This window comes from Canis lupus, chromosome 30, assembly GCF_011100685.1.
Source record: "Canis lupus familiaris isolate Mischka breed German Shepherd chromosome 30, alternate assembly UU_Cfam_GSD_1.0, whole genome shotgun sequence".
Lineage (NCBI taxonomy): Eukaryota > Metazoa > Chordata > Mammalia > Carnivora > Canidae > Canis > Canis lupus.
Genome location: NC_049251.1, coordinates 7,585,360 through 7,608,497, shown reverse-complemented (window position 1 = coordinate 7,608,497; position 23,138 = coordinate 7,585,360). Strand labels below are relative to the sequence as shown.

At 53.2% G+C, this 23,138-nt stretch overlaps 1 protein-coding gene across 5 annotated transcripts; it reads left to right on the top strand.

Moving 5' to 3' along the window:
- Positions 1–1,103: 1,103 nt before the first annotated feature.
- Positions 1,104–22,067, top strand: BMF (Bcl2 modifying factor). 5 transcript variants are annotated; one of them, XM_038580028.1, is made up of 6 exons: positions 1,145–1,205; positions 1,591–1,718; positions 3,544–3,650; positions 3,887–4,183; positions 5,659–5,819; positions 18,093–22,067. In XM_038580028.1, exons 4-6 carry the CDS (start codon positions 3,892–3,894, stop codon positions 18,192–18,194), a joined length of 555 nt encoding a protein of 184 aa, XP_038435956.1. In that variant the 5' UTR covers positions 1,145–1,205; positions 1,591–1,718; positions 3,544–3,650; positions 3,887–3,891; the 3' UTR covers positions 18,195–22,067. The 5 variants fall into 5 exon arrangements, with proteins under 5 accessions (XP_038435953.1, XP_038435956.1, XP_038435955.1 ...); XM_038580027.1 differs by having other exon boundaries at positions 3,544–3,684; XM_038580025.1 differs by lacking the exon at positions 3,544–3,650 and having other exon boundaries at positions 1,104–1,205.
- Positions 22,068–23,138: the final 1,071 nt, after the last annotated feature.

The window sequence follows — 23,138 nt, the reverse complement described above, 5'->3', positions numbered from 1 at the left end:
TGCTCCCAGGACAGATTCTCCAGTTCAGCATTTTATTCTGCTGCCGTGGGCTTAGGGTACTTTACCTGGTTTTCCTTATCGAAAAATCTCCCCATTCTTCAAGGCGCAACTCAAAAGCCATCTTCCTGAAGCTTTCCCCAGTGTTTTGTGTCCTGAATTTTTCTGCAGCTTCCAGCAGTCCTTGTCCCTAAAAATTAACACATTTCATGTCACATTCCATAATTTTCGAATCTTCCTCTCCTGAATAAACTGTAAGCTCCCTGAGGACAGGCACAGGGTTTTGGCTCCTAATCCAGTATTTGGCACAATGCAGGTATTCAATGAATGTTTGTGAAGTGGCCTGGGGACTTCCTTATGGATAGCAGGAGATCCACAGGACACATAATCTTCTTGGCAGCACAAACCCCATCTCTGGATGCTGCCATAAACAGGATGTGTGTCAACTGCTCAAGCAGCCCCTGCATTCTCGATCTCCCCTCTCCTCGGCTACATACTTATTTTGTAGGTGTCCACGCCCCCTCAAGAAGAGGACCTGAGGGTCCCTCTGGATGTGTTAGATCTGAATGTCACTCAGTAGTAACAGTGCCAGACGCAGGTGTCCGCATGCTTCCCGAAGATTCGCGCCTGGAGTTTCTTTCCGCCGGGCTAGGCAGGCGGGAGGGCGCTTTGCCACCAGGCCGGGGTCCACGAGGACACGCACCTTGCCCTCGACGGACGCCGCCCGCTGCGTCCTCCTCTTCTCCCTTTCTGGACGCTCCGTCATTATTCAGACCATTCCCGAGAAAGAGAAGACAAAAGTCATTTTGGCGCCCCCTCTCTCCCTTCTAATGGAGAGGACCAGGGCCTTTCCGGTCCTTCCCGGGCTTGCGCTCGGGATCGGAATCTGCGCCGACTACGGCTCTCCGATTGCGTTTCTGACGGGAGCCGGAATTTCGCTCGGCCCCTTGCAGTGTTTCCAAGGGAAGGTTGGTACATTCGTGACGGTCCCTGGCAGCCGCCCAGCCCGGGACTCGGGGCTCCGCTCGCCATTGGCCGCCGGGGGCGTGACGCGCCGGAGGCGGGGCCTCATCAGCTGTTTGCGGGATGCCCCGAGCGGGCGTATTTTGGAAACAATACCGCGCGGTGCACGGCGGCCTCCTCCCGCGCCGGCCCGCCAGCTGCCGCCGCCGCCCTTGCCCGCGCCGCCCGCCACCCGCCGCAGCCCGGTGAGCGCGCGGGCGGCCGGGGGCCGGGCGGAGTTGGATCGCACCTCGGCGGGAAGTGGGGCGAGGAGTCGAGCTGCGCATGGGGGCCCGAGAAGGGTTGGGCTGCGGGCGTGTGGGGGGACCATGGAGGACTGGAGCGCCGGGGTGCGGGAACGCGGTGCAGGACCCTTATCTAGGTGCGCTGCTCCGCGAGGGAACTTGGGGGCAGTAGCATTTCAGACAGCAGGGAGTTGGGTCCAGGTGGGCAGGGGAAGCTGCGGTTCACTGCTGAGCAGCCCTGGGCTCCCGAGAACGGCCCGGCCTCTGGATCTGACTCGGGGGTAGGACAGGGGGTGGGGGGGCGTCCAGCCTCCCTGCGGAGTCTGAAGGCTCCTCTCCTTAACAGCTGGGCTCTTTCCCTCCTTCCCAATTGACTCTGGGCGCCAAGCCCCCGAGTGCTCGTCACGCTGGACCCTGGCGCGGAGCCCTGGCATCACGACTCGGAGGCCGAGACTCTCTCCTGGAGTCACCCAGGTCTGCTGTGTGTCGTGTGGGTGTGTACGCATGTATGTGTGCGTTCCCAGATTTTAACTCCTACGGAACCTCCGAGTGCCTGGCTATTCTCCTAGGAGGAGGAGTCTTAAGTTCAGCATCCCTCTTACAGCCCTTCGGGGCTGAGATGGTTCCAAAGCGGGCTTTGGTTCCCCTTTGCTAGGAATAAAACCTTCCCAGGCAGTGCTCTCAAGAAGTGTGCTCCTCCTACCAGTTTGGACATCACCTCCTCAGCTCAGGCGAAGAGAGCAGAGGGTCTCTTTACCATATCCCAGTTTACACTTGACTTTGCCCAGCACCCCTCGGGAGGCTCCCACGTACAGAGGAGCCACCTGCAGTTCTTGTGGAGAATGGGTAGGGTCCCCAGGGCTTGCAGAGACACACCCTATGGCTGCATTTCCCCGACAGTCCAGTCCAGGCAAGGGTTGAACTTTGGGGCCTTGCTGGGTGGGGGAGGGGGAGGTGACTGGCTTCAAAGGAAAACCCAAGACAATGACTCCTGCTTGTGATTAGCTTTGGAGGGCCCCCTCTTAGCCTGGGATTGCCAGTCTGCAGAGAGAAGGCTGAAAGGCTGGAGAAGAGCCCCTGCCAGGTGACTGGCAAGACAGTACTTGGTCCTTTCAGCAAGAAACTTTGTTTCCTGTTGCTGATAAGCTGAAGATCTCCTACCCTCCTTTGGGAAACACTTTCTAAAGAACACCATGTGCCTGTTTTGCCATCCAAGCTGGCATCTCCTCACTCACCAGGGAAGAGGGCAAAGATAGGGTCATAGTAGCTCATGGACTGGTTGGGATGGAGGGAAGGTTGAAGCAAGCGCCTCGGAGAGAGCTTGCATTTTGGAAAGCCAAGTTTCTGAATTTAAGTGAGATTCCTTTAAGTATCTTACCAGCCTACAGACCATTTGGCTTGTTCTTCAAAGGCAAGAAAGAGACTGGGAGACAAAATTCCCAGGGGATCTCTAATTGAATCTGGCAGTGACAAACAGTATCCCTCTGAATCCCAAACCATTCAGGTAGTTGTTGCTTCTGGCTGCCCCAGGGACCCTAACAAGTTCCTGGTGTATGTGTGTGTATGTAGGGGGCTGAGTTGGGAGCTCAAGATGCTGGGTGGCTCCAAGCTCAGATTTCCAAGAACCATCAGGTGGAGCAAGAGGAACTTCTTTATTACCAAGAAACTCCTATCAACAACCTGAGTAGTACAGAGACAGTGAGTGAGGTCACAAAAAGAGGGCTGAATTTCACTTCCTTCTGTAAGGAGGGTTAGACCAATCTCAGGTTCGGTGCCGACAGGAATGGTAGGTAGACTGTGGGCAAAGAAGATTAAAGTCATGGAGACGAGTGAGTAGGCTGAGCTGGGGGAGGCTGGCCACATTGCTGGATGTTGGACCTACCCTCTAGGCCAAGCTGTGGTGGGCAGATGGCTCTGCTCTGTTGGGAGGCCAATGACTCACTTGGGTCTTTCTGCCCTCTCTCCCAGGACCCACTCTTACCACACCGTGGAGCCTGTTTGTTGTGTTGAGCAAGCAGGGGGTGGAGACTAGGGTAGATCGGCAGCTGGGCGGGGCTTAACAGGTTTGGAGGGAACCTGGCTGCCCTAGAGTTGCTGGCTTTTGTTTTTGCTGCTGAGCCTGGAGCTCAGTTCAGACTGAAATGAGAGCTTGGTGGTTACTCCTCAGGGCAGTGAGTGAGTGAGTGTGTGTGTGTGAGAGAGAGAGAGAGCGAGCGAGCACTGTGTGTACAGCCAGTCCCAGCACCCTCTGCCCTCCCATAGCCACTCACAGGGTCTGGTCTTGTTGACATTTCCCCAGGTGTCCTGCATGCTTGTAGCCGTTGATCATACCCCTGCTAGTGCTCAGAGTCAATAGCAGTCAGACTTCATGACCGGAACCAGCCTGGGTCAGGAGAAAAGACCAAGGTGGGGGGTGGCTCCCAGAAGGCCCAGGGAAGAGGTATGGAGCAGTGAGGCTGTCCTCAGCCTTTGGGGCGGGTGTCATCCTTGGTAGTACTTTATCACCAGTTGTCTGTCATCAGTACCTGGCCCTACTCACCCAAATAAGAAGGGGAAGCAGGAAAGAAAAAAGGGGAGGGGAATCCCTCAGCTTTGGCCTGGGTAGAAGCAGCATCCCAGAGGCCTGCATTGTGCTCTAACAGGGGAGATGGAGCCGCCTCAGTGTGTGGAGGAGCTGGAGGATGATGTGTTCCAGCCAGAGGATGGGGAGCCGGGGACCCAGCCTGGGAGCTTGCTCTCTGCTGACCTGTTTGCCCAGAGCCAGCTGGACTGCCCCCTCAGCCGTCTGCATCTCTTCCCTCTCACCCACTGCTGTGGCCCTGGGCTTCGACCCACCAGCCAGGAAGACAAGGCCACCCAGACCCTCAGTCCGGCCTCCCCAAGTCAGGGTGTCATGCTGCCTTGTGGGGTGACCGAAGAGCCCCAGCGACTCTTTTATGGTGAGTGCTCTTAGCCTCAGGACTCCTCCCATAGAGACTGGGGGAAAAGAGGGGACTTCCCCTCCCCAAACGTGCACTTTGTTATTTCCTTCCCCAAATTGAACAGCAGGGGCTATTGATTCCTCGATTCTTGTCATTCTGCTTCTCTGCTTGTCATTGCTCTTCACCTGTGCTCCTTAGGCACTGAGAAGGGCAAATTGCTATGCCTGCCATCATTTCTGCCTTTTTGTCCGTTTCTGCAGGGATCCTTGGGTCTGTGGTACCTTTTGGGATAGGAGAGTGGTACCTGGGCCTTGAGTTTTACATCCTGTGGCCCGTTGAGCGGCCCAGCCTTTTGTGTCCTGGGAGTGATATGCCTTTTGTAAATTGGCCAATGTGGCCCCAGTGAAGGTTGGGAGATCTGTGTGAATCGCTGTTGACACTGAAGGGAAAAACCCGGCCCTTTCTGGGAGGGGAAGATTCCTGAAGGCAGAAGGTGTCACTTGGGACTTTCTGTGCTTGGAAGGGGAACTAGAGAAAGAGGTTGGGCCTGCCGGGGCTCGATGCCAGTAGAGGGGCTGTTTCCAAGGCTCAATCAGACAAGACCCCTTCATTTGTGGGCTTAAATGGTTTGCTTTATGAGTAACATGCCCTCCTCTGGCAAAGGGACAGGGTTAGACACTTAGTCTGCTTTCTTCTTTTAGCACAATAGCTTATGGAGGGAGGGGAAGGGCTTGGAGGCGAACTTGCTATGTCTGATGGAGCATATTGAGAAGACGCTGCAGTTATTCCCAGAGGGAGCTGCCCTGCAGTTCTTTTTGGAGTTTGAGGAGATGGATAAGGCCGGCAGGGAAGAAGGAACAGAGGAAGAAGGCAGGCAGGCAGGCACCCCTAGCGGCAGCTCGACTGCCAGCACTGGGGTAGGGTGCAGCGCTGGTCTCTAGCTCTTGCGGTCTGGCCTGGGGCTCCTCCAGAGAGGAACTTGGCTATCCAGTGGGTCTGAAGAGTTTGCTCTCCCTAGTTTTAGTACCATTGTCCCGAGCTGTGGGACCTGGGCCCAGCCAGACGAAAAAGTGAAGGCACATTTTGGTTTTCTCTTTCTCTGCCTTGCTTTGCTCAACCCAGGAACTCTGGAGAGCTGCCTCCGGTGCTTTTCCAGAGAAGAGCTTCAACCTGCTACTGCATGAAAAATAAATTGTGGTCAAGCATAGCTTGGTAAATAAAGACAGAAGGCTGGCAGGTTCACCCACACATACTACTTGTACCCTGGCACTGCCTGTGAATGGAGAACTACAGGGAAGGCTGGGACCATTCCCTCCCGTTCTCTGAACGGCAGCTTTTAGACGCCTGGGCAGCCAGCAGATCTGTCTGTCCAAACCTGGCAGAGTGCCCCGATGAAGGCCTCGGCCCCAGGTCTCAGCAGGGAGCGTCAGGCACCTCGGGGTGGATAGTGGAGTTGTGGAGAACGCTGAGATGTGGGCCCTCTGTCTTCGCAGGCAACGCTGGCTACCGGCTCCCTCTCCCTGCCAGTTTCCCTGCAGGCTTGCCTCTCCTCGAGCAGCCCCCGGAAGGGCAGTGGCAACATCGAGCAGAGGTACAGATTGCCCGAAAGCTTCAGTGCATTGCAGACCAGTTCCATCGGCTTCACATGCAGCAAGTAGGCATGGGAGCTGGGAGCTGGGCTGGGGCGGGAGGAGAGTCTTCTGGGGCTGGGGGGTGGGGGTGGACCAGGACCTGCCTCAGCCACTCCGTGTCTGCCGGGACCCCAAGGGCATGGTCCCGGGGTCTTGGCCTGGGCTGCTGTGGTTCCGGTGAACTGGGTGGGCCCAACTGTCCGAGCACTCCTGCCCTCTCAGAGCTCCAAGTGGGTTACCTGCCGCCTCTGGGCTCAGGCTTCTAAGAGCGGTTCGTCCCACCTGGGGCAGGAAAGCCCCGATCTCTCCTGGGGAATGGGTGGCTTCCGCAGCCTCATCTGCCACACCGCGTCTGCCCGAGGCCAGGTGGGGAGATCGCCCCTCGTGGACCTCAGGGGAAGATTCCCAGGGAGCCGCTTTGAAACCGGCCAGTTGGGGGGTGGGGGGCGCCGGGCTGAGGTGCCGTGGGAGCCGGGTAACCGAGGCCGCCGAGGGATGGGCCTGAGTGGGGGAAAGTGGTGGAACCGGTTGTAACCTGACACTTTCCAGCTGGGGAGGCTGCTCCTCATTGTCTCTGTCTGGGAACCGGGACCCGGGACTCTGGAGAGCGGACCTCGGAGAGTCTCTCCAGACGGGCGGCCCGCGCTTGGCCGGCAGCCTGGCACCAGCCCCGCCGGGGCGGAGCATCGCGTGTCAGCCGAGCATGTGGCCGAGTCCGTCAACAAAGGCGGCGGCTGGCGGGCTCGTGCTGCAGGAGCCCTCCGTGCCGCGGGCTGGAGGCGCCCGGCCCGGCCTCGGTCTGGGCCGGCCCCCAGGCACTTAACCCTTCCTCCCAGGCTGGCCCTCTGGACGGCTGCCCGGGGCGGACGGGGCGGGACGGGCGGGAGGGAGCCCAGGGCTGAATGGGGCTGGTACAGCCGCCAGGGGAGCAAAGGCCCGCCACCTGGAACTGAACACATTCCCTACCTCTGGGGCCGTCCTGGCGGGCAGTGTGTGTGTGTGTGTGTGTGTGTGTGTGTGTGTGGCCGGAATCAAGAGAATTCCATCATGATTGGGCAGACCCGGAGTCGAGATGGGTGACACCAGGTGATCACAGTAGGTTTGACTTCAGGGCCAATCCGTTGCCAGCCCCAGGGGAGAGAGAAGTTGTCTTTTGGTCTCCTGAGAACAGACCATCAGGGTTAGATATGGTCAGTGCCTTCTGCCGAGGAGTTCTGAGGGAAATCGGGGGCTAGACCTCGTCCCTGGGTGGGTCTCCCAGCCCCTATTAATCGGGAAGAGAAGGTGGCCCTATGCTTAGGTAATAAGGCAGCCTAGCTTCTGGCCCCAGGCTCCAGTTCCTAGTCCCTCCTTTGATTGTTTTCTGGAAACTTGGCTTCGAGTCTCTCCTTAGGTCCATGTGTGGACTCACTCTGATTCTTGATTTCCGTTTCTTGGCCTCCTTCCTGCCCATTCACTCTTGCCTGGTTATACAGGCCTAGGGCTGAGACCAGTTCCCAGCTCCCAGTCCCAGTGCTGGAGCTGCCGGAGGACACACGGTGGCTCGGGGTCTCCTAGATTCATCTAGAGGACTGTCTGGAAGGCAGCCTTTCTCATTCCCGGTAGACCTAATCTCTCTCAACAGTTGTTTCCCATGCATTGGTGAGCCCCTGTAGGCTTGGGAGCAGGCTGTGAGGACAGGACTAGAACATAGCCCAGGGCCCTTTCTTCATGACTCAGTCCTGAAAAGGAGGAGACAGTCTTCATTCCAAGGTTTGATCCTGCTCTTTGCTGCTTGGCATCGCTTCCCCCAGGTCAGGGCTGCCTCCTTGAGGGTATCTTTCAGCTATCAGCCAGAGCCACCCTGGCCTGGGAGGAGGAGCAAGCAGCAGAGCCAGAGGAGAACCATAGACAAATCTCCCCTGCTCTGCACTTGACCCCATACTGGCACCTGAGGTCCCTGTGTCCCTTGGCCCCCTGGCTGCTGTCTATTCCGACCTCATAGTAGCAGGAGGCTGGTCAGCTAAGCCTTTCTAGGCCAGAGCTGGTTTTCCCAAATTTTCCATTACAGAGAACCAAACATTTTTGTCTGTGGAATCCTCTTGCTTTTAAGCCCGTCTTTCCCTCTAACCCCACTCACGGACCTTCTCTGGGAGCTCCTACAGGAAAGGCTAGGATAATTTTCTTTCCCTATTCCCTTCCTTTGCAGGCAGAGAAACTGAAGTACTAGGAAGTGGTTTAGGATTAAGTCTCTAGGCTTTGTTTTTTTTTTTTTTTAATTTATTTATTTATGATAGTCAGAGAGAGAGAGAGGCAGTGACACAGGCAGAGGGAGAAGCAGGCTCCATGCACCGGGAGCCCGACGTGGGATTCGATCCCGGGTCTTCAGGATCGCGCCCTGGGCCAAAGGCAGGCGCCAAACCGCCGCGCCACCCAGGGATCCCCAGTCTCTAGGCTTTGAATCCAAGGTCAAGAAGGTCCAGATTTGAATACCCGTTCTAACACCTACTAGCCATCAGGAAGGCACTTGACGTTGCCAAGTCCACATCGTCCTCTTCTGTAAATTAGAGCTAATACCACAGAATTGTATTGTGACGATTAAGTGAGAAAATACCAATGAAAGCTCCAGGTACACAGTAGGTACTTGTTAATGCTTGTTTCCTTTTGTCTGTAAGCCTGATCGTCCCTCACATTTGTTCTTGTCAGTTCACAGTACATTTCCCACGCCTCCCATCAGGCTGATCCCTTAGCAGAGCTGCTTCCCCTGAGCTCCCCTCCACCTGCCCTGCATAGAGAAATTTGTGTCCAAGCTGTTCAGTTGTGGACCTTGGCCTTGTACATTTCTCCACAAAGAAATGATGGCCATCCCCCATTGTCATAGGTTGAGTTTAGAGAGTGACAGAAATACAACCCAAGTAAGGCAGTAAGGTGTTGGGAGGGCTTAGCCATCTCCTTTCTCCTCAGATCTGGGATGGTGTCCCAGGGCCAGACAACGGCCATTGGTCCCTGAGTCCTGTAGGGAGTGTGAGTTGCCACTTTTGGTCCCCAGTTACAGACCTTAGTTATTCTATTTGTGTATCAGGGGAATACTTCTTCCTAGGAGATGTGAGCAGAGGGGCTGGGAGGTACAATGATGGGGTAGTGTGTTGCAGCATGGCATTTTGGCAAATTGAGTGCATCAACTTAACCCCAGATTCAAAAGGTTGCAAGTTCCACTGGATGTTGGATCTCAGTTTTTGCTGGCCATAAGCCCTCCCAACATACATCCTAGGGAGCATGTGGGGTGGGCATCTAGCCTGGTTACCTGTGTGATCTGTTCAGGGTGGCTCCTCTGGATGGAAGGGCAAAGATTTGAAGGCAGAAGATCACTGTCAGTAAGGCGCTTTTTGTCAGCAGTTTGGGTCTCCAAAGCAACAGGAGAGTTGAATGCTAGGTGATTGGAGGTAAAAGCCTTTCCAAACCCAATCAAATGCCCCACCTTCCTTTGGGTCAGGAGTAGAATGTTCCCCTCTTTTTTTTTTTTTTTTAAGATTTTATTTCTTTATTTTAGATAGAGAGAGAGAGAGTATGTGTGTGTGTGTGTGTGTAGGGGTAGAGGGAGAGGAACAAGCAGACTTCCTGCTGAGCACTGAGCCTGATATGGGACTCAATCTCATGACCCAAGACCATGACCTGAGCTGAAACCAAGAGTTGGACATTCAACTGACTGAGCCACCCAGATGCCCCTGGAAGGTTCTCCTCTTTGTTCCTCTGCAGCAGATGTCTGGTGATGTGCTTGCCATGGCTTACCTTGACTCAGGCTCTGTGAAGTTACCTTGGTATTTCTGTGTCTGTCCAGCTTTTGCAGGGAGGAGGAGGTACAGGTTAGCTTCCTCACTGTGTTCATGAGCTGCTGGGGTCAGAAGATGTGGGTTCTACTTTCATTCTATTCCACCTGCCACAGTCTTCTCCAGCATGGGCCTAAGAATGGGCAGTAGCTTCTGTCCTCCTCCTCTTAGGAAAGTCTCCTATCCCAGTGGCACCACCTTGAAATTTATGGGGGGTATTTCTGGGCAATGTTAAAAAGCCAAGAATCAAAAAAAAAAAAAAGCCGCTGTAGACCATTGAGTGAGTAAAACCACAAGAACATTGGAATTCTTTGAGTTGGAAATGGCTTTTTCAGTTGGACCAGGAGTGGCTTCATTCAGAATAGTCAAATTTGGAAATTCCCTGAACAGTAATTAGACTTTCTGAAAAATGAAATCTGAAGAAAATGTCAGATACTCACTAAAAACTATCTTTAATTGCAATATTCCAGAAAGGATCCTATACTTAAAGGTAGACTCAGGTTCAAATCCTCCCTCTGTCACAAGCTTTCTGTCCATAGACAAATCATTTAACTTCTGCACCTCGATTTCTAATGCTTACTTAGCAGAACAGATGTGAAAGCCCGTTGGAGATTGTAGTACCTATAACTATTAAGGTGTGGGCAGTTTAACATTTTGGGAAACGTGCCAAAAGATGATTGTAGGATTTTGCTTGGGCCTGTCTTTATAGTTCTTGGGGAGCTCGCTTGGAAGTCGTACCCAGAGTGGTGTTTACATCTGCCAACAGCCTGGATCCTTTGTTCAGGGGCCCTTGACTGCTGCTACCTGACCCTTTGAGATGCCTTCCTTGTTGCTAAGTGGTTTTGGGGGTGCTCAGACTGCGGCTAATGAGGTTGTTCAGGCCCTAGATGTGGCAGCCCTGAGTAGGAGCCCCAGGGCTTCACCTTAGAGTGAGCCGGTCCCTGTGGAGCCAGCCTCTGTTCCAGCAGTGGGAGGTCTACCTAGGAGAGGGCTGGGGGCTGGGGGAGGTTGGGGAGGGGGGGGGGGGTGTTACTGGGGAGGGCTGCTGTGCGTGAGAGCCAGGCCGGGGCTTCGGGGCCCTGTGTTTGCTCTGTGGCTGGCTCTGTTTATATCGCTCACTATATTTAGCTTCTGAGTCATCAGCGTGGCTGACTAGAGGCCGAGTTCCCCACACAACTCTGCACCTGACTACTCTCTCTTCCAGGAGAAGGGCCTTATAGTTCCGGATAGTTCATTCCCTCCCCACCAAGCTGGGCCTTGGGGATGGGAGTTGGCTTTTTTTTCCCCCTTAAGGGTGAAGGGGGTGATGGGAGGAGGGGCTCAGAGAGGTACTAGAAAAGAAGGATGAAGAAAAATGTCTAGTTTGCCTTTTGATCACGTCTGGCAAGCAAGAGGGCATGTTCCATGACCAGAACGAGAACAGTCAGTGTATGTGGCGAAGAGGAGGGTCCAGCCTTCTTCCATACTTAGCTTGCCTTGTCCTGCCTAGGGAACTGGCCTCAGACAGGCTGAGAACAGCCAGCTGCTAAGGCTCCAGTTTGGGAGCCAGAGCTCTAGGGTTCCTTTTCCACAGTCTTGTAGACCCACAGCACATCTGGCAGTCCTCCGTCCTCTGTCCCTTACTTATGCCTGGAGCACCCACAGCAGGTTTTTTTCTTGAGTTCTTAAGTTGTCTGATAGTTTGATGAAGCAGTTCTCAGGCTGAGGGAGCCAGAGCCATCTCTGTGGGAGGATAGGTAGGGGCCCCAAAGGCTCTGGGGATCTGGGTGGTGGACACAGCCCTATCCCCTCCCCCATCTCTATTCCCTCCCCCATTCCCCCCTCCCCACACACACACAGCTGAAGCCAGTGGCCTGCAGTTGCATAGAGGAAACCCTCCTGTCTTCCACTGAGAACCAGTGGCTCCAGGCTACCCCTTCTTCCCTGGAGAAGTGATTGGTGTTGCCAGGGTGGTGTGGCTTCAACGTCCTGTTAGCACTACTGGCTGCACTGAGGAAGCTCTTGGCAAGGAGTTATTTTTTTCTTTTTCCGTTTTGCCACGTTGCCTGTTACTCCGGCCGTCTGGGTCAGAAGCATTCTTAGGGCAGTGGGCCACTGGGCCCAAGGGGCTGCCCTGTGGGTTTCAGAATCCCTTGGTCAGCCTGGCAGCCTGGATTTCTGAGCCCAGCCGCCTCTAGCTACCTTGGCCCGTCTCAGAATGAAAAGTCAGGGATTTCCCCAGGACTGCAACAGTCTGTTTAGAAGATAGCACTCCTCCACCCCTGGACCTCTCTGAGGAAGAGGATGTTGAGGGAGGTGTCGGGGAGGTTAAGGGAGGCCCAGGTTTTCCTTGTCCTCCATGGGGAGTGAGCTGCTCCCTCTTGTCACCAGACCCATCGCTTTATGTGTATTTTTCTTGTTTGATCACACAGCCACCTCCTACTTCTGGACCCGATCATCGCTGTTTTATAGAAAACAGGTTCAGAGAAGGGAGACAGCCCAGCGCGCCCAAGTTATGCTGTCAGTGGCTGTGCTGGGAGCCATACAGATCTGATCAGTCCTAAGACTGTAGTCTTCCCACCACCCATCACTGCTTCCAGGCACCTCCTGGCAAACAAGAGCATGAAGGAGCACCCACTTACTGCCCTGACCTGGCTCTGCCTCCCATAAAACTTACTTCTATGCTTTTGTTTTCTTCTGCTCACATTATAGAATAATCGAGGGCAGTTTACATCTCGCTCATCTTTGTGCCTTTCATAAGCCTTTGCCCCAGTTGGGGGCTTGATAAAAGCTTGCTGAATTGAACAAAAACATCTCCTCAATTTCTTCCAGGTCGAATTTTCCTGAAGTCTCTCTTATCTCTATTCCTGTTCTTGGTGGCAAGGCTGCCCCGCTCAGCCTCCGCCAGGGTGGGTTTAGAGCAGCATGGAGACAGGGGAGAGGTAGGAAAACATCACTTGGAAGAGAATGTTTCTCCCTGTAAAACAGGGTATGCGAAATTCTGCATTTTAAAGAAACCAAGTGTGGTTTCAGAACATGACCTGAAGTCATCCTTTCAGAGCAGTTTTTAGCTTTATTTCTGTTTGATCTTCAGTTTGCTCTGCCTCTGGAAGGTTTATGTTTTTCTGGTCCACGGCATCCTTACTAAATAGTTAATGATCTGGAAACAATGTCTTTAAACATACTAGGGGAGCAGTTCAGTGGTGATTCTCTTTGAAAAGTTAGTACTACTTTCCACAGTGTGAATAAATACACTGTAATATTTTAGCAGAATAACATAGCTATGGAGTTAGAAGACAGGGGTCTGAATAACCCCACCGCCCACCCCCAGTCCCTGCCAACTAATTTGCTTGGAGGGATGTTTCTGAGCCTTTGTTTCCCCATCTGTAAAATGGGATTGATAATATGTGTCCTTCCTGTGTTCCAGATCTTTAGGAAGAAGAAATGGGTAGATTGGATCTTATCTCTCAGTATAAGATACTATGAATCGCTGTCTGTTTGGTAAAATTGGCAGGGTTCTTTTCGAGCAGGGCCACAGTATATGGGTGTTCTTTCCTCTAGTCCTTCGGGGGTGAATTAGCTTTTGCTGAAGCATCTGGAATACTGGTGACACACAAAGCGCCCAGAGGGTGTGAATTGGATCCAAAGGGAGAGAGGCAGAGGGAGATTCTTATCTGGGGGAAGGGGAGGGAACACTGTGCTTAGGGCAGAGGCCACATGGGACAGTTTGATTTGTGTAATCCAACCTTGTCAGACACCACAGCCAGCTCTTTTAAAAAAAAAAAAAAAAAAAAAAAAAAACAGAAGAAGAAGAAGAAAAGCCTTTTACTAGTTGGGCCTCTCCCTAGGCAAGAGGCTGATACTATCACATCAAGTACATCTTTAGACCTGGCCAGACATCACTTGTTCCCGGCCTCAGACAAGTGGGTTATCTTGCAAGGCTGACTTTTCTGTAGTCGGTCCAGTGTGCATTTGTTAAGTACCTACTGTGTGCCCAGTGGGGGTGACTTGAACCCTTGTCAGCTGATTGCCTTCATCCCCTGACCACAGCAAGGAAGTGGGACCGTCAAAGAAGAGCCCTGGGTCTCTAGTACCTGCCTATGCTGTCTTAACTGAAGAGGATATTTTTATCCACCAGGTTGGATCCCTTTCCCACAGGGCATTCACCTCTCTTTTTTTTCCTCTCCTCTGTCCCTCTAAACTCTCAGTTTGAGGTCTTCTGGTGGAAACTTCAATCCCAATCACTTCTCGGCCTTTTGGCTAAAATCAAGTGGAAACTTCAATCCCCAGCAGCTCCCCATCCCTTGTGCCTCCATCTCCAATCCCTAAGCGCCCACCTTGACTGTGCCTTCTTAGAACCCCCACTTCTTGCAGGTTTCTGGACTTAGAAGGGTACTCTAGCTAACTCTGGGAGAGGAAGGTCCTGCTCTGAAGGTTTGCACTCACTGATCTCGGGTGCTGCGTTCCATGCTGTACCATGAGCATGAGAGGCCAAGCCTACTCTTTCCTGGTTCCCCTTCCTTCTTCCCTGCTCCTCCATACCTTCTGCTGGAAGGACCCATGTTCTCTGGCATTGTGGTGTCTTTGTGTACCTCATCCTGTTCAGTGACTGTCGATTTCCTTCCTCCTTACTGTTTTTCTCACTGGCCTCCCTTCATGTCCTTTCTCTTTCCTTTCTGGTCAGGCCCTTTTGTGTAATTTTTTTTTTTTTAATATTGTATTTGTTATTGATCAGGACATTCTTTGATAGTTTTGTTAAGTGCTTGGTTTCTTCATGATCAGGGCATTCTTTGATAATTTTGGTGAGATGCAGCTTGGTTTCTTTTCAGAAGAGGGCCTTTCAGGGATTGCCCTGTGGCAAGAGAAGGCTAAGTGGAATTTGTGTGGCATCTTCTTGTGCCCAGAGAAGGGACGACTGAGGCCATGGACTGGTTACCAGGCCCTGCTCTTACTGCTCTCTCAGCTGCCATGCAGCCAGCTTAACTCAGTACGAGGCAGCCTGGTCTCCCGGCCCACCCGGACCCTCCGAGAGGCTGGCTGGATTCAGCTGTTGGAGCTCGGAATTGTAATCCTGAGGGTAATTGTGGATGACAAACTTCACATCCCAAACCTCAGAATCGGAAAGCACCTCAGTGGTTTCCAAATGCTGGTCTGTGGCCTGGCTGCCTCAGAACCACCTGGGCAGGATTTACCTCTGGCTTGGCCAAGTCATTATTCTGATGAGAAGAGATTGAAAGAGACTGGAAAAAAAAAAAAAAATGAAGTGTTTTCTTCTAGGCTGCAAGAGCACAAGTGATTTTATTTTCTTCCGTCTCACCTCTTGTATTTTCCAATTTTTCTACAGTTAACATGTATTACTTTGATGACTAAAATATACAATGTTACTTCTGATTTAAAAAACGTTGCCCTAGGGCACCTAGTGGGCCTGGTCAGTGGAGCATGGGCCTCGAACTCAGAGTTGTGAGTTCGAGCCCCGTGTTAGGTGTAGAGATTACTTAAAGAGTCAAAAGCTTAAAAATAATTAAATAAATAGAATAAAAAAATAAAAAATGTCACCCAGAGAGTTTGTTCAATGTACAAATTCCTGGACTGCTTCCCTGGGGATTCTGACCCAGTTGGCCTGGGTGGAACCCTGGGACTCTGTATTTCTAACAGCACCTCAGTGGATTCTGTGACACAGTCAGGTTTGGGAACTGCTGATCTAATACCATGCTTACATTTCTCTTACAAGGGAAGTGAGGACTCGCAGACAAGCTGGTGGGAATCTCCCGCCTACAGCCAGGTCCTCTGAGTCCTGGCCCAGGGAGCCACCCACCGCCCAAAGTGCCTTGTACCCTGAGGCCTGTCACAGGCAGAGGCTTGGGACTCAGGTTCTTTCCAGCGGTGGGTCTGTGGCCCTGCCTCTGCACCTAGGCATGCCTATGTCTCCCAGCAAGACCTCGGCCTTCCTCTCTGACAGCACGCTCTGGCCCATAGCTGCTTCTGGGTCCCCCAACACCCCCAAATGATGGGACTGAGGGTGCTGCATTGCCCTCATCCCCAGATACCTCAGGGCCCCGGAAGTTACCCAGGCAGCCTCCATTAGGGGCATTTGGGGAAAAAAACTGAGGCATACAGAAATGGGATTGGCCCAGGCCCCACAACATAGAATTGTGATCTCCCTTCCTTGGCCATTGAGCTATTTTGATAGGATTTAGAGAAGAGGAGAAGAAAGGGTCTGCTTTGGCATAAAGAAAGTTGTGTGGTGGTGCCCAGAGAATAATGATAATGGGTAAAGACATTGCTCTAGGGCCAGGTGGTCTGGATTCCATTCAGTCCCTGCCACTTAGTAGCCATGTGGCCAAGTTCTTGAACTCTCAACATTCTTGTCTGTAAAATGGGGATAATGATATGTAACAATCTCACAGGATTGTCGAGAAGGGCCAAAGGAGTTTAATGGAGTCTCCAAGTCATGTGGGGATCTTGTTAAAAATGCACATTCTGAGTCAGTAGATCTACATTTCTAGTAAGCTCCCAGGTGGTGCTGAGACTGCTGGTCCACGGACCAGCAAAGTCTTCACACTTTGTAGAAGACTCAGAGCCTGACACACTCAGTGCTACTATTCTTGTCATGATTGTGGCTGTTATTGTTACTTGGCCTTTTCAAACAGGCACCTGAGGAGACTTGGAATTCCAGCAGACAGGCGTCTCTGGGGACCAGTCTTTTCCTGGATTTTCCTCCTGTTCCGCCACATGACCTTTGCACCTGTCCCGGGCAGCAGCTGGGGGCGGGAAGCAGGAGGCGGGGTGCCCTGCCAGCTGCTGCAGGCAGGCCCGACCCTTCAGGTTTTGCAGCTGAGGCTGTTTTCACGCTGCTTCACTCTAACCAGATTTTGTTAAGCCGGCTGTGTTTCCTCTTTTTACTCATCTTTGTTTACAAAACACAAGGAAGCCATCAGTCTCCCGCTGCAGTCTGCCAGGACTCCTCTGTGGCACACCCTGATTTCCCCTCCTGGCAGGAGCCCTAACTCCGGCTTCCTGGATGGTTTTCCAGCCTCCCCTCCTCAGGGGCAAGGGGCACACTGTGGCCCCAGACGAGCGTGGGGTTCACTTGCCTCGGCAGGGCCCTGAGGTCGGCTGCAGTCCACAGGTCACCTCTCTTAATTTTGTGGTCCAAGGCCAGTGGAGGTGGGGGGGGGGGGGCCTGAAACCTGCACAGGGCCTGGGGGAAAGTCCAGGAGGCCAGGGCCAACCCTGCCCACAAAGCTCCAAGGGTGTGGGCGCGGGACACCCGGGCTCACTTTCCATTCTGCCACTGACTTACCTTGTCCTCATCATCTGAGACATAGGGGCCCAGGCAGTGGTTAAAGACAGCCCGAGAAGGGCCCCGGCCCTGCTGTCCCTTCACATGGCCACACTCACTGCGGGGCCCTGCCAGTGACCCCGGTCCAGCCCGTGCTGGCTTCTTCCTGCACACTAGCTTTTCATTCCCCTCTGCACCGAGGACCGGGTGGAGAGGGCCCGCATCCCGTCCTCCTGCCCTGGCAGACAAAGAGAGGACAAAGGCCACCTCTTCCAGCACCCCACTCCCCTCGGAGCCTCTGCTGGCCCCCAGGAAATGGTACCTGTGTGGGTGTGGCAGCAGCCCCAAGCCTGTGAGCTTCTGACCCCTGACCTTTGCCCCCAGCTTCCCTGCCTGACAGTAGGACCTGGGATAACCTCCAGAGAGTAGTGTGCATTCTTTGTTTTTGTTTTGTTTTCAAGTATGTTCTTGCTTAACGTTTAATTGGCCCCAGTCAGTAGGAAAGCGCTCCAAGAGGGATTATTTATGGCTTACTGTCAAGAGCAGCTATAAAAAGGGCAGCACTGAGCTGGAGATGCTGGGAAGGGAGAGAGGGCGGGCGTACAAGCGTATGCGTCTGTGTGTGTGTGTGTCTGTGTGTGTGCATGTGTGTGCGTGCGTGTTTGCACTGGATGAAATCAGATTTTTGCTGCCTCAGCAGTGTGGTTTAAATTGAAGATTAACCCTTTGACCTTCACAGTGTCAAATCACTTGCAGATGGAGGCTCCCCCCCTTCCCCCCTTGTTCTCTGTGTTACTTTGGAGTTGGGGAAGAGAGGGGGGCACTTCTTCTCTTTCTTTCTGAAGAAAGTTTGTTGTTCATGCAGCTGAGGTTTGAGGGGCTCAGGAGCCAATCTGATTAAAAGCAGCACTTGGCTAAACTCTGGAAAATCCTGCAAGCAGGGGAAAACGTTTAATCCTCTTGTGCACAGTGCATAAAGAGCCGGGTCTTTTCTTTTTAATGTTAAAACTGCAATTGTTTTTTGGAGAACTCATCTCCTCCTCTTCACCACTCTTCTCACCCCTCCCCTACCCCCCTGACCCCCCCATCCCCCAGTTTGCTGTCCTGATAGGATTAAAGTGTTGCCCCTAGACACATCGATCTGAACTTTTATTGGGAATGATAAGGAGTCAGGAGTCGTCAAGGCTACAGGCTATGTTTAGGAATCACATTTTTTTTTTCCCTTTCAGCACCAGCAAAACCAAAATCGAGTGTGGTGGCAGATTCTCCTCTTCCTGCACAACCTGGCTTTGAATGCAGATGAGAACAGGAATGGGGCAGGTCCCAGGTGAGGCTGGGCTGCCCTCTTCGTTCAGGGCACCACAGGAAGGACGTTGGTTGGCATCGAGAGGACTGACACCGTGTCTTATGAAGTGTATTCATTGCTGTTTTTTTGCGTTTGCATTTTAAAAGTGTCTCTCTGTGTACATAAGACATACCCAAGCGGGATATCGTTCCCTGTTCAGGACCTCGACCAGGAGTAAGGGCCTTTGTCAAACACTGTTGAAGTGGAGGCTGATGTGTCTGTGATGTGGGACCTCCCGAGGGCTCTGACACGTCGAGTGTTTCTTGAGCGTTTGTTGAAGATGACCAGGTAGTGATGTGCTCCGGCGAGTGGACTGTAGTTTCTCCCAGGAGCTCGCTGAAGACATAGGAGATTGGATGAGACTCCTGGTTCCACCCGCACTATCAGCCTTCCACCATGGATGGCCCGAGATCTGACAGTCACACTGCTTTAATCCCCCAGGGCCTTGGCCAGGGGCTTTCCAGCTGAGCGTGGCAACTTCCACTAGGCCAGTCAGCCAGCTCCATATCTGGGTTCTCCTTTGGCCCAGTCATTGCCTGCCTCAAGGGCTCAGGGATTCTTGCCCAGCCCCTGTCATCTCCAGCAGACCTCAGGGAGGGTTGGGTTTCTCCAAGGACCCCTCAAACATGCCGCAAAATGAACCAAACTTCTGGGTAGGCCTCAAGTCTTACTTGCTCCCACTCAGAGGCCCCGGGATTGGTCCTGAGGTGCAGAACCCTTGCCACCTCTGGCTGCCTGGGATACACTGGGTGTCAGCCACGGATGAGCCAAAGAGCCAATGGCCATGCCATAGCCAGCAGCTTGTGCCTTTGTCAGCTCTTCTTTCAAAAGACCCAGCCAACGGACTGCAGGATGACATGGGGCTGGGAAGTGTGGTGGCCATCCCACCTGTGAGACTCAGCCCTAGAGGAACCCAGACCCCTTGGTTTCCTTGGAAACGACATACCTCCTCCCGCTTAACCCCATTCCTTTTTCACACCTAGTGGGATACAGGAAGAAGCCAGCACTGTGGCTTTGTCAGCTGAAGCATGTCTTTTAGAATCACAGGCAATGATTAGAGTGTGGAGCCGTCAAATTTGTCAAATTTGGGTACATGTTTCCTGTCTTCCTTCAGCTTCCAGCTAGTCCCGGGAATATCGTGCTCTGGAGCTCAGCAGGATTGCAGCTGCCTCTGAACTTCCCTTTTCTCCCTGCTGTGGCACTCATGGAGAGAATTTAAAGCAGCCAGGCTGGCAGCTCTGATAGCAGATGCGGGGAATCTGAAAAGACACAGGGAATCTGTTAACTAGACATGTAGAAATTAAATTATACTTTTTGCATATGTAAGAAAAGATAACATTGGTGCTAACATGAAGCAAGGCCCAAAGTAAAGATGGCTTCCTGGGCAGAGAAGACCTCAGGGCTACCCAAGGAAATTGGAGGAGTCCACATAGACTCTCAAACCTGAAGAAGCCCAACAAGCTCCTATGGTTCTACAGAGAGGAGGTCTGCAGGAAGCATTAATCTACTGGATGTGCAGTTGGGCAGGTTGTGCACTGCACAAGGGCACCTGCAGAAGAAGATAATGGAAGCTAAAATCCAGCTCATACTCTGCCCACTAGGCTATATGCCCTCGTCTTAGGCTACGTCTGTTCAGAGGAAGGGGTGTCGTTCCTAATTTGCACAAAGGTGCCATATGGGCTCACAGCAGCCCTGAGGTGAAGGACCTCAAACTGTATATTAGCCTTTGTTTTGTTCTGCTTGGATGTTCTGGAGGTATTACCTCTTCTTGGCTAGAATTCTGTTCTCAGGGTGTGTACCATGGTTTGTCTGCTAAGAAGATGGGTTCCTGCTTACCAGAAGGAACCCAGGGAACAGGTGAAGACCAACTCGGGGACACGCTGACCATTGTGAAATCCAGCCTTCTTTGTGTGTCTCCACAGCATTTTAGAATGTGCATTGGACATTGTTTTCCCTCTTCTGGACCAAGGCAGTGACAGGCAGGCTGCTGGTGTCTGCTTGAGCAGCACACAAGAAAACCAGGATTATTTCTGCCAGCCTCATTGAACCCCTCTTAGCGGACTTCCCTGCTGAGCTGAGTGAGAGAACAAATAAATGGTCTGGGGCCCCAGTGCTGAGGCAAAGCCACCAGCTTCGGAGATCTTGCCAGGCCCCGGGCAGGATGTCCTGTGGCCTGCTCTGAGAACTGATCCCAGAGTTTGACAAGCCCACCTGAACATGGAGCCTGAGGCCAGGGGAGGGCAGTCCGACTGCACTGCCTCTGTCTTATGGGAGGCCAGGAACTCACTCACTACCCTAAGCAAGCTGGGGCAAAATTTAAAACCCCCTCCTTCGCCCTTCCCCCCCAAAACACCCGGGAGGTAAATGGCCCCAGGAAGGAGAGCGGTTCCTCCTGGCTGGCTGTTTTTAATTGGCCTAGTAATCTAGACTGGCCCCTTCCCCCTCTGCCTGGTGAGTTGGTCTGAACATTCCTCAGGTCCAGCCTCAGGAGATGCATCCCTCCCTCTGGGCCCCCTTTCCCCATCCCCCACCCCAGGGAGCTTGGCTGTCTCTAGTTAGGGGGAGGAGAATCCGATTTGGAGGGAGGGAGACTCTGACCTGGCTCCTGACCTGTAACCAGCTGAAGACTTGTGGAGTTTTTGTGGTTTGCTGAGGGTGAGGGGAGAGAGGGGCTGGAAACCTCACTCTCATTATAGAAAAGCCCTGGAGGGAGGAAGCCTGATATTCAGGGTCAAGACAGGCCCTTCTGATTCAGAACCCTAGAGTTTCTGAAAGCGGATAGACAGAATGAGGGAGAGAACCCCACCCAGGCCAGACATCTGACTCCCTAAGTGAGTTGGAGGACCTGGCCTGGCCTCTCTGCCTTTGCCTGCTTCGAATTTGGGCTGCTGGAGAGCTGTCCCTGTGGCCTTTTCCTGCTCAGTGCGAGGGAGAGAAAAATCACCTCCCAGTGACCTCCCCGAGCCCTGAGGGGTGTGGGTCTGTGTCCAGAGCTTACGTGTCAGGCATGCTCCAAGCACTCAGAGGGGCCCAGCTGACTCGTCTCACTGGCCCCAGAGGCCCAGCCTCATCCCGAGGTGGCTCCAGCCTGGGCATGGAATTTTGGGGGGGTTGTTTGGGATGGTCCTGCCTTGACCTCCATTGGGGGATAGGGAGCCACTGCGCCTGCCCCAGTCGGCAGAGGAGCACACAGAGAGCTGGCAAGCTTGTGTCATTTGGTGGACTTGATGAAGACGGGGTATGGACAGTGGAAAGCAGCGAGAACACAGACTCCTGCCTCCACGGCTCTGTGGGGCTTCTGGGAATCAACGTTCAGTCTGGGCTGCAAGAAGCTGCAGATCTTTGGTGGGAGGCTGGACCTTAGCTGGACCTGGTCTAGGAAGGGGATCACTTAGGAGCCCCCGAAGCCTCCTGGGTCCCCTGTGGGCAGGGGGTACCTCAGCTGGTGGGGACTTCAAGCTTTGAGGGAATAACACAAGCTGAGCTCTTGGTTAGGGGCACCAGCCTTGCTGCCCCACTCCCTGCCTGAGTGGCGGCCCCTCTCCCCGCTCTGTGAGCGTCCGTCCCCCCCCCCCCCCCCCCCCCCCCCCCGCTGCCCCATCCCCGGGTCCACAGGGGCTGGCAGGGAGAGACCCAGTGAGAATGTAGCATTTTGTTCAGCCTGGGTTACTTGTCCCTGGGTTCTAGGCACCCTGCCTCTGGGAGAGAGAGAAAGAGAGGGAGGGGAACAGGGACCCATTGTTTTTTTTACCTGTACAGAATATTTGGCTTTATGTTCTTCACATGCGTATATGTGTGTGTATATTTTCCCCCTATCAATTGGTACAATTTTTAATAAAACCATTTGAAGCAAAGCCGGCCCCTCTTTTTCAAGGTGTGATGAAAATTCAGGGGGTCGGTTGGGGAAATCGAGTCTCCTGACTTCTTTCTGGCTGCTCTCCTGAGCTACCCCCAGGCTCCCGGCTTTTGTTAGGACGTCCTTTCCCCCCAGGAGTGGAGAAGAGCCATGCTGACCTCACGGGAAGCAGCATGGGAGAGGCCCCAGGAGGTGGAAAGACAGGGGCTTTGGATCCAGACCTGGATTTGGATCCAGTCCCAGCCTCCCCCAGCTGAATGACCTTAAGCAAGTTGTGCCACCTCTCTGAGCCTCCAGCTCTTCCATGTGTATGTCAGCCTTCTGCAGAATAACAGGGGAAGGGTGATGGCACTCTGCAGTGGCAGCCTCCACTGCCCACCATCCCCTCTGGTGTCTGGCTGGGCTGTGGCTTCCTTTTATCAGGGTAGCATCTCGGGAGGTATGCTCCTTGTAGGGGGACTGCTGGCCTGCCTTGCTCTGTGGATCAACGAGGTGTCTGACTCAAAAGGATAATTTAAAGCCCTTGGGATGCCTGGGTGGCTCAGCAGTTGAGCGTCTGCCTTGGGCCCAGGGTGTGATCCTGGAATCCTGGGGTCGAGTCCCACATCGGGCTCCCTGAATGGAGCCTGCCTCTCCCTCTGCCTGTGTATCTGGCTTTCTCTCTCTCTGTGTCTCTCATGAATAGATAAATAATATCTTTAAAAAAAAAAATAAATAAAGCCCTTGACAGAATTCTGAAAATCCTCAGAAAAAAAAAAAACACTTCTGGTCTTATGCAGTGAGAGGAGGGTCTAAGGGCCAGCTGACCTTATCTGTGCAGGGGCCCCATGATTTAGAAGGCCTTCAGCTCTCTGAGGGTCAGCTTTGGACTCCAGTTCCTGCCCTCAGAGACAGTGGGAGCTTTCATGTCAATTGTCATGCCTTACCTTTTCATTTTATGGATCAGTAAACTGAGGCCCAGAGAGGGGATATAATTTTCTATTTGGGCTCTTTAAATAGCTGAGTCAGTTACCCCATCCACCTAGGTTTCCATCTGGAAATAGTAGTGCTCTTGCCCAGATCTTCAGGGAAGCC